We start from the raw sequence: 23,715 nt of genomic DNA, 5'->3' as shown, positions 1-23,715 counted from the left end.
TTCAGATAACCACATCAGCTTGAATTTTATGCAAATTTGAGTACACAAGCTCTGAATATCAGACCAGACTCTCTTTTATAACAGTAATGAGCTTTGAAGAATGGGCTGTATTTTGGATGTTCAGAGATAGCTTTTTGAGTTTCATCCTTGTTTTTAGTCATTTTGGGGATGGTTGACAATGCCATGAAAGGACCTCTTAACACAAATGTGCTACTTAGATGATAGGACATGAATCATAGGATAATGCTTCTAATTTTAAAGAACGTGTGTCTCAGTCTAACCCTAGTAACCATGTACAATTGCAGTATAGCACAAAATGTCCCAAATTTAGATAATGCCTTTGGCTTCCCAAGTACTTAAAGCATTAGAGGATGAGATTGCTAATCACAATTGAATGTAAACTCTGTGTGTTTCCTAGTTTTCAGAAAACTATTTGTACTTTAGGACAGATGCAGCTATTTAGTAAAGGGTCTACTGCATTTCAGTTGAGTTTAATCTACTATCTCCAAAAAACTATGTTGTTACTATCATGTGACAACTGTACTCAGCAAATTGAGTTCTGCTAGTGAGCAACAGACAGAGTGGAAAACTCAATCCAGTGTTCTGGCTCTGAAAGCCACAGAGCTAATTAAAGTGCACCATTTGTCAAAGTCAATGGAAACCTTGCGTCTGGATCAGCTTTAAATGATATTAAAAGAAGAAATGGGTTCTAGCAGCAGGGAAAGGAAATTTCCTATTCTTAAATAGAACCAACACCCATATTGTGTGTATCCTAACATGTATATCCTACAGAATTCTTTATTTTTTCAGCAATTTTATGGCAGCACTTGGAAAACAAATTAAATGCTTATGTTTTTACTCCAACGCGGATAAATATATTAAAAACAAAATATTTTGCAGTGGCCAAAATATGCTGTCATGGACCTTTGAGCATTATTGGAAAAGGAGGGCTGTAAGAATACATCCTCAAATCCTCTACTATGGCATGTCAATAACAAAGAAAGGAGGGGGATGAATACAGATGTATTGTTTATATTCCCATTTTCCTCTCTGATTCCTCCTGTCTTCTCCCAGTAGGTGAGAGAGATGGATATTGAATGGGTAAGTACTCAACTGAATGGGAGAGCCTGGCTTAGACCAAGCTATACTGAAGAAATTGGGCTGAAACTGGGGAACAATGTTCAAACATGTAATCAAGCACTGAATTAGTTAGCTGAACCAGAAATTTTAGTAGCACTGTGGCTACACTACCTTTCAAATTCTTTATATTGTGTGGGAATGAGAGGAGAAAAAGGACAGTAATAAATCTGATAGGCTAAAATCTGTTATAATCCCCTCACAGAATCAGAGGTATAGAGCTGAAATAGAACTTAGAAAAGATTGAAACTATGCTCTTTGTTCTTTGTGGAAAAAGGCACAGAGACTTAGTGACTTGTCCCACTCTAAGCAGAAACATTCTCTTTTTTTTTAGATTTTTAAAAATTTCTTTATTTGAGAGAGAGAGCTCAAGAGTGGGGGGGGGAGCAGAGGAGAGGGACAAGACAACTCCGTGCTCAGCACAGACCCCGACATGGGGTCTCTATCTCAGGACTCTGAGATCATGACCTGAGCCAAAAGCAAGAGGCCGACACTTAACCGACTGAGCCACCCAGGCACCCCTAAACAGATACATTCTTTTCATGTGTTGACATTTTGCCCCTTCCAGTTCAGGCAAAGCTGTATGGCAGGAATCTTCCATTTCCTTGTAGCTTTTGTGCACCAAGATTGACAAGAACAGATAGATTTTTTTTTTTTTTTAGATAGCATCTTTCTATTTTTTATATTTTTTAATTTAAATTCAATTTAATTAACATATACTGTATTATTAGTTTCAGAGGTAGAATTTAGTGATTATTTAGTTGCATATAACACCACATGCTCATTACTTCAAGTGCCCTCCTTAATGCCCATCACCCAGTTACCCCATCCCCCCACCCAGCTCCCCTTCAACAACCCTGTTTGTTTCCTATAGTTAAGAGTCTTTTATGGTTTGCCTCCCTCTCTGTTTTCATCTTATTTTATTTTTCCTCCCCTTTCCCTATGTTCATCTGTTTTGTTTCTTAAATTCCACATGAGTGAAATCATATGGTATTTGTTTTCTCTGACTGACTTATTTCACTTAGGATAATACCCTCTAGTTCCATCGATGTTGTTGCAAATGGCAAGATTTCACTCTTGCTGAGTTATATTTTTTGATGGCTGAGTAATATTCCATTGTGTGTATATATATATATATATATATATATATATATATATACACACACACCACATCTTCTTTACCCATTCATCTGTCAATGGACATCTGGGCTCTTTCCATAATTGTGGACATTGCTGCTACAAATATTGGTGTACACGTGCCCCTTCGAATCACTATGTTTGTATACTTTGGATAAATACCTGGTAGTGCAATTGCTGGATTGTAGGGTAGTTCTTTTTTTAACTTTTTGAGGAACCTCCATACTGTTTTCCTATGTGGCTGCGCCAGTTTGCATTCCCACCAACAGTGTAAGAGGGTTCCCCTTTCTCTGCATCCTTGCCAGCATCTGTTATTTCCTGAGTTGTTCATTTTAGCTATTCTGACCAGTGTGAGGTGGTATCTCATTATGGTTTTGATTTGTATTTCCTTGATGATGAGTGATGTTGAACATTTTTTCATGTGTCTGTTGGCCATTTATATGTCTTCTTTGGGAAATGTCTGTGTCTTCTTCCCATTTCTTGACTGGATTTTTTTTTTTTTTTGGATGTTGAGTTTGATAAGTTCCTTAGATTTTGGACTAGCCCTTTACCTGATAAGACATTTGTAATTATCTCCTCCCATTCTATAGGTTGCCTTTTAGTTTTGTTGACTGTTTCCTTTGCTGTGCAAAAGTTTTTATCTTGATGAAGTCCCAATAGTTCATTTTTGCCCTTGTTTCCCTTGCCTATGGAGACATGTCTAGCAAGAAGTTGCTGTGGCCCAGGTCAAAGAGGTTGCTGCCTGTGTTCTCCTCTAGGATTTTGATGGATTCCTGTTTCACATTCAGGTCTTTCATCCATTTCGAATTTATTCTTGTGTATGGTATAAGAAAGTGGTCCAGTTTCATTCTTCTGCATGTAGCTGTCCAATTTTCCCAACACCACTTGTTGAAGAGATTGTCCTTTTTCCATTGGATATTCTTTCCTGCTTTGTTGAACATTTAGATTCTTAAAGAGAAGCAGAATCAACACTGAAGGTTGCCTGCTTCATAACTAGAACACTCATATTGTCAAGATTTCACAATATCTTATTTTTTTAAGCAAAAACACTCAAATCACACATTAAGCACAATTAACTTCATAGTAAAACACAATTATTTAGTCAGCATAATCATGTCCTTAGATGAAAATTACTATATTTAACTGCCTAAGTTAAAGTGAGTTCCTAAATATAATGTTCAATAATAATTGTTAACATTTTCACGGCCCTCAATAATTTACAAGGCACATGCTTTTTTGCAATCTTCACAACAATCCTATAGATTAGTTAGGGTGAATATGATGATGATGATAATGATTACGATGATGGTGGTGGTGGTGGTGGTGGTGGCGGTGGTGATGAAGTCTTTTTTAAAGATAAGCAAATGGGGATTTAGAGAGCTCAACGGACCTCCTCTGAATCATACAGTCAGTTGCTGAGCATGTCTTTCTTCTCATGACCAATGTTCTTACCATTGTTCAGTATCATAGATTATATATTTATTGCTAAAATATTCTTTAAACTTAAAAACAAGATCCCTTTTGTGCATGAAGTAATTGGTGCTCATTAGTAATTATAACCAAAAGATTCAAAATTACTTAGCATATGTCACTCTATGTCAATGATTCACCAAGTAGTGAGCCAAAGAGAAAACACAAAAGCCTATAATGATTACAAATAGATGTGGTTAAATGTGTTTCCTTAAGTACTTATGTTTTAGTTGGTTTTAGAAAGGGCCCAAGAGAAGCATGGGAAAACTGTGAGGCAAATCATAATACAACTATTTGAAAAAGGAATCTTAAATTTTTTTAGTTGTTTCAACTTCCCTTATGTTAAACGTTTTCCTTTAAGATTTATTCATTTATTTATTTTAGAGAGAGTGCGCATGAGTGGGGAGAGGGGCAGAGGGAGAGTATCCCAAGCAGATTCCAAGCTGAGCATGGAGACAGACACAGGGCTTGATCCCACAGCCCCGAGATCACGACCTGAGCCAAAATTAAGAGTCAGACACTTGGGGCGCCTGGGTGGCTCAGTCGTTAAGCGTCTGCCTTAGGCTCAGGTCATGATCCCGGGGTCCTGGGATCGAGCCCCACATCGAGCCCCACATCGAGCCCTACATCGGGCTCCCTGCTCCACGGGAAGCCTGCTTCTCCCTCTCCCACTCCCCCTGCTTGTGTTCCCTCTCTCACTGTGTCTCTCTCTGTCAAATAAATAAAATCTTAAAAAAAAAAAAAAAAAAAGAGTCAGACACTTAACTGACTGAGCCACCCAGGCACCCCCGTATGTTTTCCTTTTTAAGAAATTATTAGAAAAACAAATTTTCTGTTTATAAACTATGAAATAATAAGTATATGTAACAAAAAATAAAATAACAAAAGAAGCAAGGTTTCAAACTGTTCACTGCTTTCTTTTGGAGTATATGTGAGAGAAGGAAATACATATGAGCCCCAGAGATTGAAGTTTGTTTTTTGAGGTACATCAGCCTATAATATATATGAACGATTATATGGCTCACTGCAGCTCTGTTCGCATAATACATAATTTATTACATACCAAGGAATTACATGATTGGGACAGTTTTCTCTAATGTTGATCACTAATGTCCAAGTTAGAAATTAAAAGACAATTTTTCATATACTAGAGATTATTTTATTTACTCAATTCTGAACCATTTAAAAACATTTCAGTTGATTTTAATAGCATTTTAAATGTAATTACATATGAATTATGGAAGCATCAAATATGACAATTGCTCTCATTAATAGCCTGTACTTTATACACTTTCCTTTTAATACAAATGTAATATCTTAAAATCCTCATTTATAAATTAAATGGCGTTGCTATTTCCGATTAAATAGCTGAGATGGAATCTATAAGGAAAAAGATATTATGACATTACTCTATTTAAAGTCATAGTGGTGCATACTGATGCCCCACTGCTAATCCTATTAACTACTGTCCAGGAACTGTGCATATGGTTTATTGTTTTTGCTATTTGTTCCTCTCACCCTACCCCCACCACCAGCTAAACTCACCTTCAGCAATGTTACAGTATTGGCAAGCACAATTATTTAATCATATTAATGTTATCTGACTCATTATGCACTAGGATATACTCACCATATCAGAATCTATGTTCTTATAGCTTTTCTTGTTTTCCACAGGGCTAAAAATTGATCCAGAGAGGAGTTCTCTTTTGCATATAATTTCCATGGTTTTCAGAATGAATTGCACATTTGAAAAGATGTTTGGATACTTGTAATATGACTCTCCAGAGAAACAAAGTGCTATTTTAAGAAAAATAATTTGTGATGAATATTTCATTAATATCTTGCATTGTGTTTCATTTGTCTTTTAGTTACTAAAATATAATTAAATTCAGTACTTAGATGCTGAAACTGCTATCCATTCCCCCATCCATTCAAGATTTATAATGTTATGTATGACCCCTGCTGGCATAATAGAAAACTACAAGGTAAATAATTAATACGTAAGAGTTTATATAATTCAGAACATCAATTGCATAATAGTCGAATGCCCAATTAAGTATAGTTACTGCACAATAATGGTTGAAAACTTCCAGGTGAAAATAAATCAAGTTATAACATTCATATGTTATCATATCATAATGGATACTTTGAAACTGTAATCCTACAAACAAATCATCACTGTTAACCTACATTCTCCAGTTTTATTCTTTTTCAAGATGTTATTGTTGTTGATTTTTGAAAGAATATATTTTAAATATAACAACAATTATGTCATTCAACATAACACTATGTGGTATTTAACAGAAATATCTTTATGCTGTTCTTTTTGTAAACTTTTAGACAATTTTTGAGTTTCAATCTATTGACAGTGGAAAAAAATAATAATAACTACTCTTCTACTATATGGCTACATGGATAGGAGGCAGTTGCTAATGGCCCCAGGTAAAAATCATTCTGTTGCTAAAGACAGAGATATAGCATAAGTAAGGCTCTACTTAACAGTATTTGACAGAAGGGCAAAATTGGGGATTTTATCCTTATATGAAACAAAGTTATTGGTTTTCTTGGGATAGATCTATAATAACAAACTAATGTGAGATCTTGAGATCTTATTCACATAATTTTTCAAAATTTATTTGCCACTATCATCTAATTATTTAATGAGTCACTATGCTGAACACAGTGAGGAGTTAAAAAGAGGATTATAATGTATGAAGAAGTCAAAACAAGTGATATGATAGACATAAATTCTTATTCAGTCTTGTCTTGGTTTCATACCCTGTCAGAATTTGTAGTAGTGGTGCAATTTATTGGGCAGTCTCCAAAACACTTCTATTATCTCCTATTCTCTCCTCCATGACTTTTTCCACCAAATATTCCCTTTCTTGTATCTTGAGTCTCTTTTTTATCTCTTATCCTACAACATACTAATCTTTTCCTCTTTTGACCTGTTTTCTTTATTCAATCCATTAAACTAAAAAGTTTATTTAAAACTAAAAAATAAAGTTTTTTGAAAAGAAAAATTGACAAGCCTTGAGCTAGACTCACCAAGAGAAAAAAGAGGACTCATATAAGTAAAATCAGAAATGAAGGGAGATGGGGCACCTGGGTGGCTCAGTAAGTTAAGTGTGTCTGCCTTCGGCTCAGGTCATGATCCCAGAGTCCCGGGATGGAGCCCCACATTGGGCTCTATGCTCAGCGGAGAGCCTGCTTCTCTTTTGCCCCTCACCCTGCTCTGCTCTCTCTCACCCTCTCCCTCTCTCAAATAAATAAATAAAATCTTTTTAAAAAAAGAAATGAAGGGAGATGTTACAATAGAAAAAAAGGATTAAAAAAAAGAAATACAAAAGACCATAAGAGACTACTATGAACAATTATACACCAACAAATTAGACAGTCTAGAAGAAATGGATAAATTATTAGGAACATACAACCTACGAAGACTGCATCAAGATGAAATAGAAAATACGAATAGAGTGATTATTAGTAAGGAGACTGAATCAATAATCAAAAACCTCCCAACAAACAGAAGCCAGAACCAGACAGCGTCACTGATGAATTCTACCAAGCTTTCAAAGAGAATACCAATCCTTCTTAAACTCTTCCAAAATATAGAAGAGGAAGGAACTCTTCTAAACCCATTTTATAAGGCCAGCATTACCCTACCAAAATCATACAAGGATGCCACAAGAAAAGAAAATTACAGGCCAATATCCCTGATGAACATAGATTCAAAAATCCCCAACAAAATATTAGCAAACCAAATTCAAGAACACATTAAACGGATCATACACCATGATTAAGTGGGATTTATTCCAGAGATACAAGGATGGTTTAACATCCCCAAATCAGTCAATGTGATACACCACATTAACAAAATGAAAGCTAAAAATATGATCATCTCAATAAATGCAGAAAAAGCATGTGACAAAAATCAACATCCATTTATGATTAAAAGAACTCTCAACAATGCAGGTATAGAGGGAATGTAACTCAACACGTCCAATGGTTCTCCAGAATTTTTTCAGTTTAGAGTACATTATCTTGACTGTATTTGTCAGTATGTAAAATTTAAGATTCCTCCTGAATTCCTCATTTTCCCTTATATATAGCATAGATCCAATTGATCACCAAATTTAGTGTCTTTTTCCTCCTAAACATTTTTCAAAACTGTTCTACTCTATCTCATTCCCATTTTAAAAGTTCATAATGGTTAACATCTCCTGCCCAACTAATGTCATAGCTAACTGATGCCCTGCATCCACATTCTTCTTACTCTAGTTCAGTATCTACATTGTCATAGTATTACCTTACTAAAATATAAAATTACTTTCTTGAAATCTAGAAAGGTAGATACTATTACAGATGAGGAAACTGAGTCACAAACAAGATCATGCACTTAGTTAGGTAGAAAAGTTAAAAGTAAAACCCACGCAGTCTGGCCCAGAAGCCTTGTTCTGAAATACTGCACCTATTACTTTTCATGAAAAATAAAATACAGTTTATGTTCTTTATAGTGATAGTCTGAGTTTCTCAAACTATAACATAAAACATTTATAAGTACAGAAAATAAAAGATAGTCTACCGTATAAATATGGTTGAAGCCTAAATAAATGTTGTTTAAAACTTTCTAGGTGACCATGCAGGAAATATATAAAAAGTCGTAAGAAGACCAAATAGCCAATCTGTCAAAAGAAAAAGAAAAAAAAATATTTTGTGTTGCATCAATAGATGTTTAGAAACTATAAGGAAACTAAACCATTTTATTATTACATTTGCTTTTGATGAAACAATTTCAAACTCACTTGAGCTTATGTGCTTTTGAAATAACTTTAAAACATTTATATCAAGGTTGAAATACTGGTTCAGCCAAGAAAATCTTATAAATCATCTCTACATTATATATAATGACCAAGACTGAATGCTATTTTGTTCCATGTCCTGTAGAATAGTATTTTTCAAGTTGCAAGTCATGGCCCTTAAGTGAGTCATGAAATCAATTGAGAGGGGATTTTTAAACAAAATAGAAAAGAAAATATCATAGTACATTGCACAGTTCCTTGTTTTGGGAAATAAATCAGTGTGCATTATGTGTGTGCTGGATTGCAATGCCAAAGATATTTCTTTCTATGAGTTTCAGTCAAAACAGTTTAAAAAACATTTCTTTAGATAGTTTTGAGAAATATTTTGCCTGGGCATACTATGCTACACTAAGATCCCAATTCCCTTATGAAAAAAGCCATTGCTAAATAAACACTACTATCTTACCTCTGTGAAGTTTCATGTGTAGCATGTTTGTTTTACATACAATACAGAAAATGGAATATCTGCAAAAATATATGATGTGCAAGTTTTCACAGAACATAAGAAAAAAACCCACAACCCATAGAAATAAATGGAACACAAATTCTTAAATTGCTAAAGCATAAGATTATGGAAAAAAAAACAAATAAAACAATATCACTATCAAGATACATGTAGTCCAAATCCTCTTAACAATGATGCAGGGTACTGTCAGGTCCATATGTAAAAAATAATAATAAAACAAAAAAGATGATTCTACCAAGTCTCAGTGATTAAACCAAGACAATTTAACAAATAAGTGGCATGACTGGACTTTGAACCCAAGACTGTGCTGCACCAAAAGTCATGAATTTTCTATTATAGCAGTGATTTCCAAGTATTTTTATCATAAAATTCTATTGGTAAAATAAATTCTGAGAACGCAGCACCAATATTTATAAATGTATCTATAAATTATAAATATGCACCATTTATAGACTTAAATAAAAAGAAAACATTTATGAAGGATATCCAAGGGATCTCTTCATACAGATCACTTTGATATAGTACTATGCTTCTCTAAGAGATTGAAGTTAGATGGGAAGTGGAAATTGTCAGATCATTTAAAAGAATACTGCTATTTTCTAAGTGAGAATATTAAAATAAAAAATACCCCTTGTTATAGACAATGAATGAAAATTAATCAAAGGGGAATAATTTGAAAGGAATTAGAGATGGATACTGAAAGGAAAATTCATTTTGAAAAATTTCACATTGTACAAAATAGAAAAATACATGAAAAACAGATCAGTTTGAATGATCACTGTATTATACCCTAATTTGGTCATGAGTTTCACCTGACCCAGAGGCTATCCCTAGTTATAACTATGCTTGGAAAAATGGTTTTAAAAGCTTTCATCTATAATATTCTGAAAGTCTAAATTTTTATTAAAAAATCTGCCTTTCTGTATCTCTAAAATATTCTGGGACCCTCTGTGCATCTTTCCTCGTCTCATTTGTGTACATATTCTTTCTGTAGCTTGACAGCTTGAGCTTTGCCTCCTAGACTGAATCTCTCCTTGTCAATTTCTCTTTCTTCATTCTACCATCTTTCCTTCCTTTATTCCTTACTCCCCTTCTTTCCTTCTCTTTCCATGACTACTTCTCTTCATTTATCAGACTCTATTATCTAATAGTGAAACAGAAAAGATGAATAATATTTATTATGTGTTATATTTTAATGGTTTGTTATGTGCTCCAAGTTTTTTTATAGAAGCTTGAAGAACATTTTCTATCTAAAATGTATTAAACTATCGTTGCTTATATGTTATTCTCTACACTTCAGTTAAGTAGACTTTAATACTTAAGATGGGATTATACACTCAGTGGTAAATACCGAGGAAAGAAGGCACACAAAATGTGAAAGTAAATAATATTATGGAATCAAATATTTCTGGCTCCTCCTAATGCTGAGCTATATACTACTTTATCAAAAAATGGTGCATATGAAGGTGGGTGATGCTTCCCTGGCAATACGTTTCAGTATATCATACTGTCAAAAAGAAAAGATCAAAAGGGAGGTTTCCAACTGACTGTCAGATATATAATGAAAATTCTACAAAGTCAAGGAAGATAACTGAAATGGCTTCTTGCCTGAAATCAAAGGTACTTATAGAGCATGCTTATTTCTACTAGCTAATTTATATTATCTAGAACAATAAGGAGTAGACTTTGAAATTAGTAAATCTGAGAGCCAAGGTAAATGTATAGCATTATAGCTGAGAGTCCACTGGGTTTCAAAACCTTCTGGGTTTCAAAACCTTCTCTGCTGAGACCTTGAATAATTCACTTAGACTCTCTATGCCACAGTCTGTAAAATAATGGCCAATAATAACACTTACCTTTTAGGATTGTTATAAGTTAATATGTCTAATACATCTAAATTATGATCGTTGTGCAAGACATTGTGCAAGTTAAGTTCTAAGTGTACACAGCTATTATATGAACCTGTGCAAATTGTCTAAACTTTCAGATGAGAAGATATAGGAATCCTTTTAAAAATAAATGACATAGTGATGGGGTGCCTGGGTGGCTCAGTTGGTCAAGCATCTGACTCTTGGTTTCCGTTCAGGTCATGATCTCGGGGTTGTGGGATCGAGGCCCGCATAGGGTTCCGTGTTCAGTGGGGAGTCTGCTTGAGATTCCCTCATTCCCTCTCCCTCTGCCTCTCCCCTCCGCTCATGCATGTGCTCTCTCTTTAAAATAATAAATCTTTAAAAATAAATAAATAAATGACATAATGTATATAAATTATAAATAATTTATGCAATGGCTAAAACTTTATTTTAGAGTCATTTATTGGTAGCAGAAATATAAATGGCAACGAATGGAAAATGGTCCCTAAAGGGAATGAGAAGAAAAGGGGAGAAAACCAGACTTGCTTTATATTTCTCCTTTCATTCTTTTATCATTAATATAGAAATGTAGATATCTTTTTAAATCTCTATAATAATTTTATAATCTTTTTATATCTCCTTAATGGACAGTTTGGGAAACAGGAAAAAGAAGAAAAAGTCATCATGGTAACATCTTGCCTCTCTTCTCCCATCCTTCTTCTACGCAAAGCCTCAGTTCTTCGCACGTTCAATTTCCATTACATCTATTACGTGCTCTCTGAATTTCTCCTGGTCTCCGTAAGTCTTTTACCCCCAAACATGTTGGAGAGGATCTAGGCTTGAGTTCTAAGGACTAAAATATAGTATCTTCCAAAAATGCCCTGGCTGACTCATGAATATTTTCAATGTTTGGTTTCTAACAGTTCACAGTCAAAACTGAATAAGAAATTATTCTTGCAAATAATACTTAATAATTTTTGCAAGTAATTCTTAAAATACATATATCCTAAAAATATATATTCTTATATTTTTTTCTTCTGCTTTTCTTTATTTTCTTTGCAATAAACCACTACTTAACCTAAATTTTTTGGACTCATAATAAATTTTGCAACAGGCAACCGCAATCATCACAGGGAGTAGAACCATATGACATCCAAGACCTTCTAAAACATGAACCCCATGAAGATAGTTTCCTATCTTACGGCTCTAAATGACACAGAATAGTGAGAGAACAACTCATTTTCTCAAATTGGGCAACTAGTTAAGGTTATCTGTTGGCATTTTTAAATGGAAAGTGGCATTTAAAAATCCTTAAAATAGAAAGAAAAGTTACACATACGCAGACATACATTTAAACTTGATTTTAACTAAATATTATTTTCTTACATAGTTGGTGGAAATATATTTTCTCAAACTACCTCCATTTGGATATCAAGTAATAATGTATTATCCACATGTAGAGAGAAGATTAAAACAAACTATCAAACAAGAGAATATTCCATAATAAAACCAAATGGCCTGTTTAGATCCTAAAACAGCTGTCATGTGACTACATGTAGTATGTGTAGCAATTACAACATATTTAGAATATTTTAAAAAAACATACCTTTATCAGCTTTATTTCAACTGAATATAAGTATGTCTTTTGGAATGCATCACAACAGAGTCTATATAAAACTGATTCCGCAACAAAAAATAAGGTAGGCAGATGATCATAATCAAAGGAAGCATGGTCCAGGGAAGCATAAAGCATATTTAAAGCTTCTGAAATATTAAAAAGGTAGAAACTGCATAATTTGAAGATCATGCTTTTGTCTACATGCTACAATTAAGTCTTATAGTTAACTATTTGTTGTCACCAAAACCAGATTGTGGTTTTAAAATATGAAAAATGTAAAATGTTAAATATTTACAAATTCTTTGACACCCCTCCCGTCAAGAAGTGAAGTCTACAACCCATTCCCCTTGATCCTGAGTAGGTCTTGTGACTGCTTTAACCAATAAAATGCTAGCTCAGAAATAGCCATACAGCTGCCACTTGGATCTCTTTTTCAAGATAGCTAGCCTTGGAACACTTAGCTACCATCTAAGAAGTGTAATTACTCAGAAATCACTAAGCTGGAGAGACTACAGAGCTAGAGATAGAAGAGAGAGAGAGAGATGCCCAAGGAGCTCCAGCTGTTCCACCCAACACAAAATAGATCACCAGGCCATAAAAATAATGATGGGGAAATGGAGCAGAACTGGATGACAAAAGATAGTGCTAAAGATAAGTGCTATAAAGAGAAGAGTGGAAAACTAGAAAATCAAGGCAGAGGAAATAGGACCCACGGGAGATGAATGAGGAAGAATGTAGAGCTAAGGCCCTAGAGATAATTACACCTCAAGTTATTACAAAGATTTTGAAGGGCTGCCATGTAAATATCTGAAAAGAACAGCAAATGCAGGGACTTGAGGAAGGAAAAGCCCCAACACATGCAAGGAATAGAAAGGAGATCAGTATGGCTGGAGCATAATGAATAAGTAGGGAAGACAGCTAAGAATAAGATCATACAGAGCCTTGTAAGTCAGGGCTTCTTTTAAGCATAATCAGAAGTCACTAGAAATGATTTTAGTATGATCACTGCTGCATGGAGGGTGAACTATAGAATGAGGAGCAGACAAGAGATACGTAAGACACAGATGTGGAGGGTTTTCAGTTGTGGAGCTGGTACTAAGAATTCATATTTAGGGTTTTTATTTGGAGTTCAATATCTTGAAGAATGAAAAAGCTTTTGACTGTGTGTAACAGGAAATACAAAGAAATGTCTCCAAAATAAGTATGTTTATTATTTCACAAGATCATAGATGGAAAGACTGTAGGGCTGGCTCATATACCTGCCCTCTGTATGCATTTTTCTTTCATTTTCTAGTTCTTCTGATGTACCTGGTGACAGTGATGACCACACAAGCTCCAGGCATCTTTCTCTTACCAAGCCATTTGGAGAGGAATCAAAAGGTATAGGGAGGGAAGAGGTGCTTTCTTCCTAGGCCTATCTTTTTCAAAAGCAATTCAATAAAAATACTTCAAATAGACCTATTTTTACATCTCTGATTAGGACCAGGTCCTGTGACCACTCCTAATCTAATCATTGGCAAGTAAAAGGAAATCCCATGATTACTTTAGATCACCCATGACTTACTACCCCCACCCCTTACCCCGCCCCCAGGCTGGAAGGGCCAGTCCTCTTCTGAATCCCATGATTGCAGGATACCTGAACAAAAGAGGTTTAATGGGCAAAGAAAAGTAAGTAACTGCTGGTTGTTGATAAGCCAGGGGTGTTTATTTCAATATCATTTAAACATTTAATAGAGGTCAGGCTATGGATAGCGCTGTGATTAAAGTGCCATAAAGGCAAGTTAAATACAGAATTGTTCTTATTCTTCCTGTTGCTTGAAACCTCCCAGATAGCCCTACAAAACTCAATTTACATGGGGAAATACTCTCTGACCTCATATGGTTAACATTCTAAAACTCATTTTAAAAGGCATACACATAAAATTCAGATAATGATAGAAGGAATTTTACCTCCTTAAAAATAATGTTTTTTTCTTTCTTTTTTATTGGTTGGAGGATGGTTTGGAAGGAGACATATAAATGAGAAGTGATAAATGAAAAAGTAATGAGTGAAACGGCTGTTTAAAATAAGTGGAGGGGCGCCTGGGTGGCTCAGTCGTTAAGCGTCTGCCTTCGGCTCAGGTCATGATCCCAGGGTCCTGGGATCGAGCCCCGCATCAGGCTCCCTGCTCTGCAGGAAGCCTGCTTCTCCCTCTCCCACTCCCCCTGCTTGTGTTCCCGCTCTTGCTGTGTCTCTCTCTGTCAAATAAATAAAATCTTTAAAAAAAATAAAATAAAATAAAAAATAAAATAAAATAAAATAAGTGGAAAACAAAGGACCATTTGGTTAACGTTTTATGAGGAAGAATTATAAAATGCCAAAACAAGTTTCTCAAAAGTATACTGCCTATTGTAATTGAAAATCACTTCAATGACATTTTATATTACTTTTTAATTAGCTACTAATTTTAGAGAAAAGCAATGAAGACTGTGCTGAACAAAAGTTTTTAAAACAATTTTGTAATTAAAAAGTTGAGCAGTCAAATTCATAAATTCAAAATTGCAAAAGGAGCTTTCACAGTGAAACATTACCAGATATTTCGATAGAGAAAGGCAAATTTTCCTTGACTCCTGCACAATTTCTAAATATTAAAGGTCACAAGTTATGCCTTTTCTGCTAATCTAGAAAACACTCAGGGTAACTAAGAAGAGCTTAGTAAGAGTACATACCATCTTGGATTTCTCCTTTGCACTGAGCGAGATATATTACTTCCGTCCATGCAGTAGGAAGATGTACATGCTTCCCAGAGCCTAAGGTTTTGAGACCCAATTTTCTCTGTTATGGGGAAGCATGAAAAAGGCAAATCAAAAGGTATAGCTTCTTACAAATTTATTTATTTGCTTATTTATTTTGATTATCCTTTAACTATATTCTGAAAGTCATTCTATGAGGCTATGCTCTATAGCCAGTTTATATAAAACTTTAAAAATTTTTGCTTGTATTATTTTTATTTTTGATTATTTTATGTAAATTGTATTAGTGCTGAAACATAAAGGATGTTTGTTAATATTCTGAGTTATATCATTAGTTATTTGCTAAAAATAATTCTCATTCTTTACTTTCAAGGGTTTACTTCTACCTCATTACCCCACCAAGAGAATGCATCTCTGATTCTAGAAGGAAAAGCATATTGGATGTGATTCAACAGAAATTAGCTTAATGCCAATTGGCCGGAAAATTCTGGCTACTTCACTGTGAATGGACTAAAATTAATGAACATGAAACAGATACCAAGACTGCCACTCTTCCCTTAATGGGCCCACTCCTGGGGTTTCCCCAGGGAGCAGTTAGCCAATTGGACAAAAGCTCACTGATGAATGTACCTGCTAGCACCTCTCAGCATGCAGACGTACCAGAAGAATATTCTTTTTCTAATCAAATTTTTTCAAAATTTTAAAATATGTGAGCAACAGTGAACTGAAATACTGGGAAATAACAACCACCACAACAAAAAAGATGGCTTAATTTATGCTCCAGTTTGTGCAACCGTTATTTCATGAATTTTTTTATATTATGTATATTGGTAATATGGTATATATGTACCATATGTATATACACATATACCATATATATATTTGTACCATATATATGTATATTGGTAGTATGTATATTTGGTAATACATATATTATTTCTCTGCCTAACATAAACTGGATCTAATGTAAGAAAAGCAAAACAAGGACTGATTTCACTTCCTGTCTGTTTTGATATGTTTTTGAAAATTTAGAAATTAATGGCATACTCTTAAAGACTGTATTTTCTACCAGTTAGGTGAATAGTTTGTTACAGAGAAAGAACACAGTATATTGTGCATGTATCGTGTGAAGGTTTAGGGAAGCTTCCTTTCTTCTTTGGGACACATGATATCTCAGTCAACCTTTTTTTTTTTTTAGGAAAAAGTGGAATTATTATAATCAAGAATTTATTTGCCAGCCTTTCATATTTTGTGGTGAACTCTTGGACTAGTGTCAACAGTTATATTCTTCAGTAATTTATGGAGAATCTTCACCTAAAAAAGCCATTTGACATTGAATTATTTGGTTGTAAGCTTTAATTTTACTTTGCGTTAGTATCTTTAATGATACTTAATGATTTTAAAAAGGTATTTCTTATTTTTACTTTCGATATTTTAGAACATGTAACCACCCACCGACTAGAACAGAAAGTCCATATATTAAATAATCAAATAGTGTACTATTACCTTACATCTTAGAATGTTTTTTCTAGCTAGGTCCAACAATTCTTTCTTCTCTTTTGGATTTTTTGTTTGGTTGAATCTCAAGATGAATTCTTTTGTGATTGAAAATGATGGACTAAACCAAAAACAAATCAATAATTATAGCTAACAGTTCCCAAATTTTAATTAATCAATATCTAGGGGCTAAGTGTAACTATTTTCTTTTGAAAAAGTACTTTACCTTAATAAAAATGTTTCATACACATACAGAGAAATCAGTAAAATAAAAAAATATATATGTGTACAGGACTCCTAGATTGATCTAATCATACTCTTGGATTAAGAAACATTATTCTCATGATGTAAAAGAATTCTGTAGCCTCTGTAAGAAAAGTTTCTGGAATGGCTGCCAGAAGTCTTGTTGGTATATGCCTCCTTCATAGGTAAAACCCAGCACAGCTCCAATTATGTTGAAGACTGATTTATCTCCTCACATATATCAGTATTGATTCAATTTAAGCTAAATTTTTATTCTTTCCATGCAAGTGAAATCAGTCCAACTGTGGCAGAAATAAAATGAGCAAGGGAGGAAAGATGTATGTGGTAAGGTCAGAGAGGGACAAGTAGCCAGATTAACTCTGGATGAGATGAGAAGTTATTGCAGGGTTTTGATAAGAGGAGTGGCATGATTTAACTTAAGTTTTAATAGGATCATTCCAATGTCTTTTGAGAGTTGGAGTGTGGAAAGGTGGGAGGTAGCAAGGGAGGAGGCACATGTATACTTAGGTGAGATGGAATAGTGGCTTAGATCAAGATGATAGCAATGTCAGTAAAAAGAAGAGTTTAGATAATGGGTATATTTTGACATTAGCTCCAATAAGACTGCCCAAAGAATTAGAAATCAGGCATGAGAGAAAAAAAAAAAAGAGTCATGATTGAACTGAGTAACTGGAAGGATGGAACTGTAATTTTCTGAAAAGGGGAAGATTGGTGGAGAAGCAGATTTGGGGTGAGGGTAGAGAATAAGTTCAATGTTGGATATATTATGTTTGAGACAACCATAGCCATCCTAGTGGAGACATAGAATAGGCAGTCAGATATATGAGTTTGAATTTCAGGGGGGGAAAGTTCAGGCTAGATACATCAATTTTGGAGTCATTATTGAGTCATTAAAGACACATGTGGTATTCAAAGTCTTGCAAATGGAAAGGAACCCCTGGGGAAAGTGCAGAGAGAGTAGACAAGCATTTCAAAGAGAAGTGGGAAAAATAAGTTGAGGGTGTATGCAAGAGAATGAGTAGAGTGATTATAATGATATACCACAGGATTTAAGAAGGGCATTGGATCAAAAGTGACATCAGATGAATAGTGAATAGGTAGTAGAATCAATGAGTTGTTTATTTGTGTGGTCTAATAACTTTTGGGAGTCAATGCTATTAGAAGGAGTGGTCTGGAAAAATAAAACAAATTTTTGTAACAACTTATTATATTCAGAATTTACTGAATTAGTTGCTTTGTGGGATCCAGGGAAAAAAATACATGAATAAAAATCAGATTTTGCCCCTGCATAAGTCACAGTCCTATTGAGGAGACAGATGTATGTAAAAGCAATGACAGTGCCTAATGATCACAGAATAAGCAGAGGTACTGACCATCTCCTATTAGATTTGGAAGTGGAGATACAAGGATGAAATAAAAAGCCCTGCCCTCATGGAGCTTATAGTAAAATAGAGGAATAGTTGAGGTGTTAGCACGCACAAACTCTGCTAGAACTGGGCATTTTGAAATAAGTTAACATCATTCTTGATTTCATGTTCTCTATCTCACTCTTGCCCTTGGAGACATCTGCTTAGACAGATACAGTGTAGGCTGGCTGAAAACTCTTTGTCAATAGTAATCTGGGATGACGTATCTTTGATCCTCATGAAGAGTCCAAAATAGCTTTAATCTTCCCATTTGTACAAAGTGCTATGGGAATTACAAGAAAGTAATGAATCCTTGAAAACATGGAAAGTGAATGCCTTTGAGCTTTCTTATAGATATTGAGTCCCTTAATTGGTGTCCCATAGCTCATGTCAGTAAATATTTAGTGGGAAATAAATATAGCTATTTGAACCATGTCTAGCCTATCACAAATAAATTTTCTTTTCAAATGCCTATATGTACTCTTTAAAGCGTCTTTTTTGCTTCTTAGGAGTTTTTTGTGTATCATTATATGATAATTTGTGTAACAACCTCAATTTATTTCTTCACACATTCTACTTTCTTCAAAAATAAATGTAATGTGGGGTGCCTGGGTGGCTCAGTCGTTAAGCGTCTGCCTTCGGATCAGGTCATGATCCCGGTGTCCTGCTCAGTGGGAAGCCTGCTTCTCTCTCTCCCTCTCCCACTCCCCCTGCTTGTGTTCCCTCTCTCGCTGTGTCTCTCTCTGTCAAAAAAATAAATAAAATCTTTTAATAAATAAATAAATAAATAAATAAATGTAATGTGTTGCAAATATATAATAAGTGCAGTCCTGTGGAACAGGTAGTAAATAAAGAACATCATTCTAATTTTACATATAACAAAAATATACTTTGTATTAATACCCTACCTAAACTATTTATCAGAACTTTTTTTCTTTTTAGCTGACAACGCATTCGGTCAGTAAATATTTAAGAGAAGTCTCTTACGCACAAGATATTTTGCTATATACAATGAGGACTAGAGGAGAAATCAGACTCAGCCTCCGAAAATTCCCAATCTGGAGGGAAGTGAGATGGAATAAAAAGATGTGCTAAAAAAAAAAAAAAAAATGAAATCCTGTAGGAGTTTGGAAGTAGAAATCATGATTCCAATGGTTCCTAGTCATATAATCTTTGCTTAATCACTTAATCTGTGTGAACTGTCATTTTTCGTATGTGGAAATGAGGACAAAATCTTGTAGAATTCTGAAAAGTATCAAATCAGAACACAAAGTCTGGTTCCCAGTACATATCAAGTGCTGGATAACTGTTAGTTATAAGCATTACTGTTTGGGGTTAAAGATTCAGAAAAAGCTTCTTTGCAGAAATGGCACTTGAGCTATAACAGGAATAGCAAGGAACTGGAATATGACAGAATAGCAGCTGTCCTTCCAAAAGTCTTTCTCTGCCTTTTCTTTGGCACATGATCATGTAGCTACTCTATATTTCCCAGTCTTTCTGGCTGCTAAATACGGGCACATGGCTAAGCTAGTGGGATATGAGCAAATGTAATATATGCAAATTTCAGGTCACCTTTAACTTAAAGACACACCATCTTCTCTAGAATGATGCTTTTTTTCTCCTTCCTGTGGACTGGAACACTAATATAGTGCTGAATCAGCTTTGATTAGGCAGATGAGTACAAAATCCTATGAGATAAAGAAGGTCCTGAGTTCCTCACTGACCCCAAAAGCAGAGCTGTCCTGTCAGCCTAGACCCACTGACTTCTTATGTCAGATAAATACATTTCTATCTTATATAAGCCACTGAAATTAGAGGGCTCTTTCTATAGTTGTTTCAAATTTACCCTAACTAATACAAATAGGACCAAAGAGAAAAAATAAGAATTTTAACCCAGCATAGACAGACGGAATGCTTAAAATCACGATAGGAAATGAAGACGGAAATTCTGGGTTGAGAACAAACATAAATGGCATTGAATGGTGGTCCATGGCAAAGATTTATAGCTGCCTACATCAGTGTCTATTCTCCTCCTTTTCTTATGAAAAGACTCTTTCTTGCAGTTAGGTATGCCTGTATGTCTATGTTTCAGCCAGTAAATGTAAGCAAAATTCAGCTAGTAATTCTGGGATGTTTACTTAAAAAAAGGGCACAAGCCCTTCTGCCATTCCTCTATTCTGCTGCATGAAGCACGACTGTGATAGCTGGAGCTTCAGTGCCACAATAAACCATGAGATGGCCTTACGTGTGAGCCACGTGCAGCAGAGCAGCTAGTTAGATGAAACCTAGGTCCCAGATCACCATACCAGCTCTGGACTGATTACATTCAGAGAAAAACTTTTACTTTATTTAAGTGGCATTGCTATTTTAGATATTCTTAGTTGCAGTGGGTGCTAATTCTATATTATGCACAGACGTTTGAGTTTTATTTAATAAGTAAGAGGGAACTATTGTGCAGAAGAGTTAAGAGATTATACTGTACTTTAGGATGATTAAACCGAAAGTCATCTGTTGAATGGGTTTAAATGAGGAATGACTGTTGATAAACCACTGGGCAATTATTTCAACAATTTAGGTAAGAAGTAATAAACGTCTGAACTGCAGTTTGGGCAGTACAAATAAGGAAGAGTAAATGAATATGAGAGATTAGGCGGAAGCTAAATCAATAGGGCTTGATGACTAATAAGATATGAGAAGATTTGTGAGGGTAGACAAAGATAATCTCGAGGTTTTGAGCCTACACAATTAGTAGTAGAGAACTGACATCAAATAAGATGGAGGAATGTGGGCAGATGATCTGTGCTGTTCTGGACAAATGGCTATCATTTACCTGTGAGGCATCCAAGTGGAGAGGTCTATAATCCAAACAGACTTGTGAGGCAGGCATTAGGAAGTGGATAGGATATGGAAGTAAAGATTTCAGATTCATTTACTATCAGTGATACTCACAGCCACAAAATTTCAAGAGGAAGAGTATGGAGAAAAAAAATGGTCAAGGGAGATCTTTGGACAGATCCCACAGTTAGAGGCAAGAGAGAAAGAAGAAACAATAAAATAATAGAGATTCAGGGAAGCACTACAATGGATTTCAAATATATGTATAATTTGGGGTGTAAATTCCTTCTCTGAGAATTGTTCATTACTCATAGTCCCTATTGAACCAATGGGTCCAACTTCTATACTAGTACTATATGACTCCACCTCCTTAACTGTAGCTGATTGGGTCACAAAAGACATCTGAATCAAGCTAGCAATCTAATCCTGTCTCTGGGGATTTTGAATAATCAGCTGATATTTTAAGTAGCTGATGTGAGAGCTGAATGGTCATATAAAACCAAGAGGTGGCTTTTGCTGAGAGGTCATTCAAGACAACAAAGCATCCCAAAGCAGAAAGCTACTTGCTCACCATTGTAGCACCCAATCAATATGCTGGATACTTTACAAATGTGTAACCAGAGCCCCTACCCTTTTCATGTTTATAGTCTAGTGTAGATGTGGACTACATCTGTCAAAGTTGACCATTTTATCTCCAGTATCAGTTAGAGAACATAAGGAGTACTGAATGAATGAATGAGGCCTGGCTATGCCTTCTGCTCTCAGGTTCCACAAGACAACCCTGTATCCTTCCATTACATTTTCCTTTTGCTTGAGTTAATTTGAACATGTGCCTATTCCATACAAACAAGCAATTCTAGACTGAGATACCAAAGAACAGAATGAAGATAAGGAGCATGACCAAAAATACACATCTGCAGGGATATCAAAACTAAGGACAAAGAGATCATTAGAGTTAATGTTTAGAAAGTCAGTGGAAACCTTTGAGAGTAGTTTCACAGGGTGCCTGGGTGGCTCAGTTGGTTAAGTGACCAACTCTTGGTTTTGGCTACGTCGTGATCTCAGGGTCATGTAATCAAGTCCTGCATGGGGCTCCACGCTCAGCACAGAGTCTGCTTCAGATTCTCTCTCCCTCTCCCTCTGCCCCTCCCTCCACTTGTTTTAAAGATTTTTTAAATCTTTAAAAAAAAAAGAGTAGTTTCACTAGTGAATTACTGATACTGAGTTGAGTTTAGGGATAAGAAAAATCTGATACCTGAAAACATTCCACAAAATGCAAGGCTATAAGGTCTCCATGATTAGTACCTGTATTGGCCATAAATATTGTATAGAGTCTCAGATTCACTTGACTCCTATCTGCATGATCTTCATGGCCCAAAACAGTGAGCTGCCCCTCCTCCTCTACATTTGGAGTAGCCACATGCTGGATGACACAAACTGGAAGTATGGATGAGTTAGCACCTATGGAATGAATCTTGACCAAGGAAAATGCTAGACAAAAAGCTACAGATCAGATGAATAACTCTCCTCATTTCTCCATTCCATGGACTACTGTGAGATGTGGCTTCTTCTTTTTTTTTTTTTTTTTTTAAAGATTTTATTTATTTATTTGAGAGACAGAGAATGAGAGACAGAGAGCATGAGAGGGAGGAGGGTCAGAGGGAGAAGCAGACTCCCCGCTGAGCAGAGAGCCCGATGCGGGACTCGATCCCGGAACTCCAGGATCATGACCTGAGCCGAAGGCAGTGGCTTAACCAACTGAGCCACCCAGGTGCCCCAGATGTGGCTTCTTCTTGAAACCTGTCTTAATAAGTCCCATTATGCCAAGTATGGACATGTCTGCTATATTTCATTGTGGCAAGTTGTGATTTAGTGCTCCAGGTAATAATGCATCAAGGTTTCCCACCTCATTTTCCTCTTTTTTTTTTCATCTTTAGCGCATTGACCTTGCATATCCCAAATAAAGTATTAGAATTTTAATCTTCTGCTTATATTCTGCCTTCTAGAGACTTGGGCTAAGACAGTGGTGTAAGCCCAAGTATAAGAGGACTGTAGTTTCTATGATTTTGCAAGACTCTACATACTTTGTACAGATATTCTCATCAGTAGCTACTGATCTCTCATTTGGGGTAATACATTCTTAAAAGAAGCTACATTTAATTGTATGTGTTCATGCTCTGATGGCCATCCATTTCCTAAGTCACCATATTTTTGGCTAAATCATCTGTAGCCATCCCTAAATGCTACAATATAGATGTCTCAGGCTAAAATTAACAGACCTGATTACAAGGTCTTAACCATTTAGAATTTCACTTAAAGGCTTATAATAATTCAGATAAATGAAAAACACACTATAGATAAAATAAACAAATGATCAGAATATAAATATAAGTCTAGAAAAGTTTCTTCTTGCTCCTGACAGAACATATTTACAGCCCAT

The 23,715-nt window shown here is 35.2% G+C and overlaps 1 protein-coding gene across 1 annotated transcript in view; it reads right to left on the bottom strand.

The window, feature by feature from the left end:
• The window catches only part of TMEM232 (transmembrane protein 232), a 248,137-nt gene that overhangs the window by 190,496 nt on the left and 33,926 nt on the right, over positions 1-23,715 (bottom strand). The window contains exons 3-7 of the mRNA XM_032403542.1: positions 16,780-16,891; positions 15,250-15,355; positions 12,529-12,686; positions 8,330-8,429; positions 5,375-5,541 (exon numbers count right to left, since the gene is read on the bottom strand). Of these exons, the coding sequence (XP_032259433.1) occupies positions 5,375-5,541; positions 8,330-8,429; positions 12,529-12,686; positions 15,250-15,355; positions 16,780-16,891 (643 nt within the window). The remainder of the gene's footprint in view (positions 1-5,374; positions 5,542-8,329; positions 8,430-12,528; positions 12,687-15,249; positions 15,356-16,779; positions 16,892-23,715) is intronic.

The sequence above is a fragment of the Phoca vitulina genome, unplaced genomic scaffold, assembly GCF_004348235.1.
Source record: "Phoca vitulina isolate PV1807 unplaced genomic scaffold, GSC_HSeal_1.0 scaffold6, whole genome shotgun sequence".
NCBI lineage: Eukaryota > Metazoa > Chordata > Mammalia > Carnivora > Phocidae > Phoca > Phoca vitulina.
Note: the sequence above shows the minus strand (reverse complement) of the source record. Positions and strands in the feature narration are given on the sequence as shown.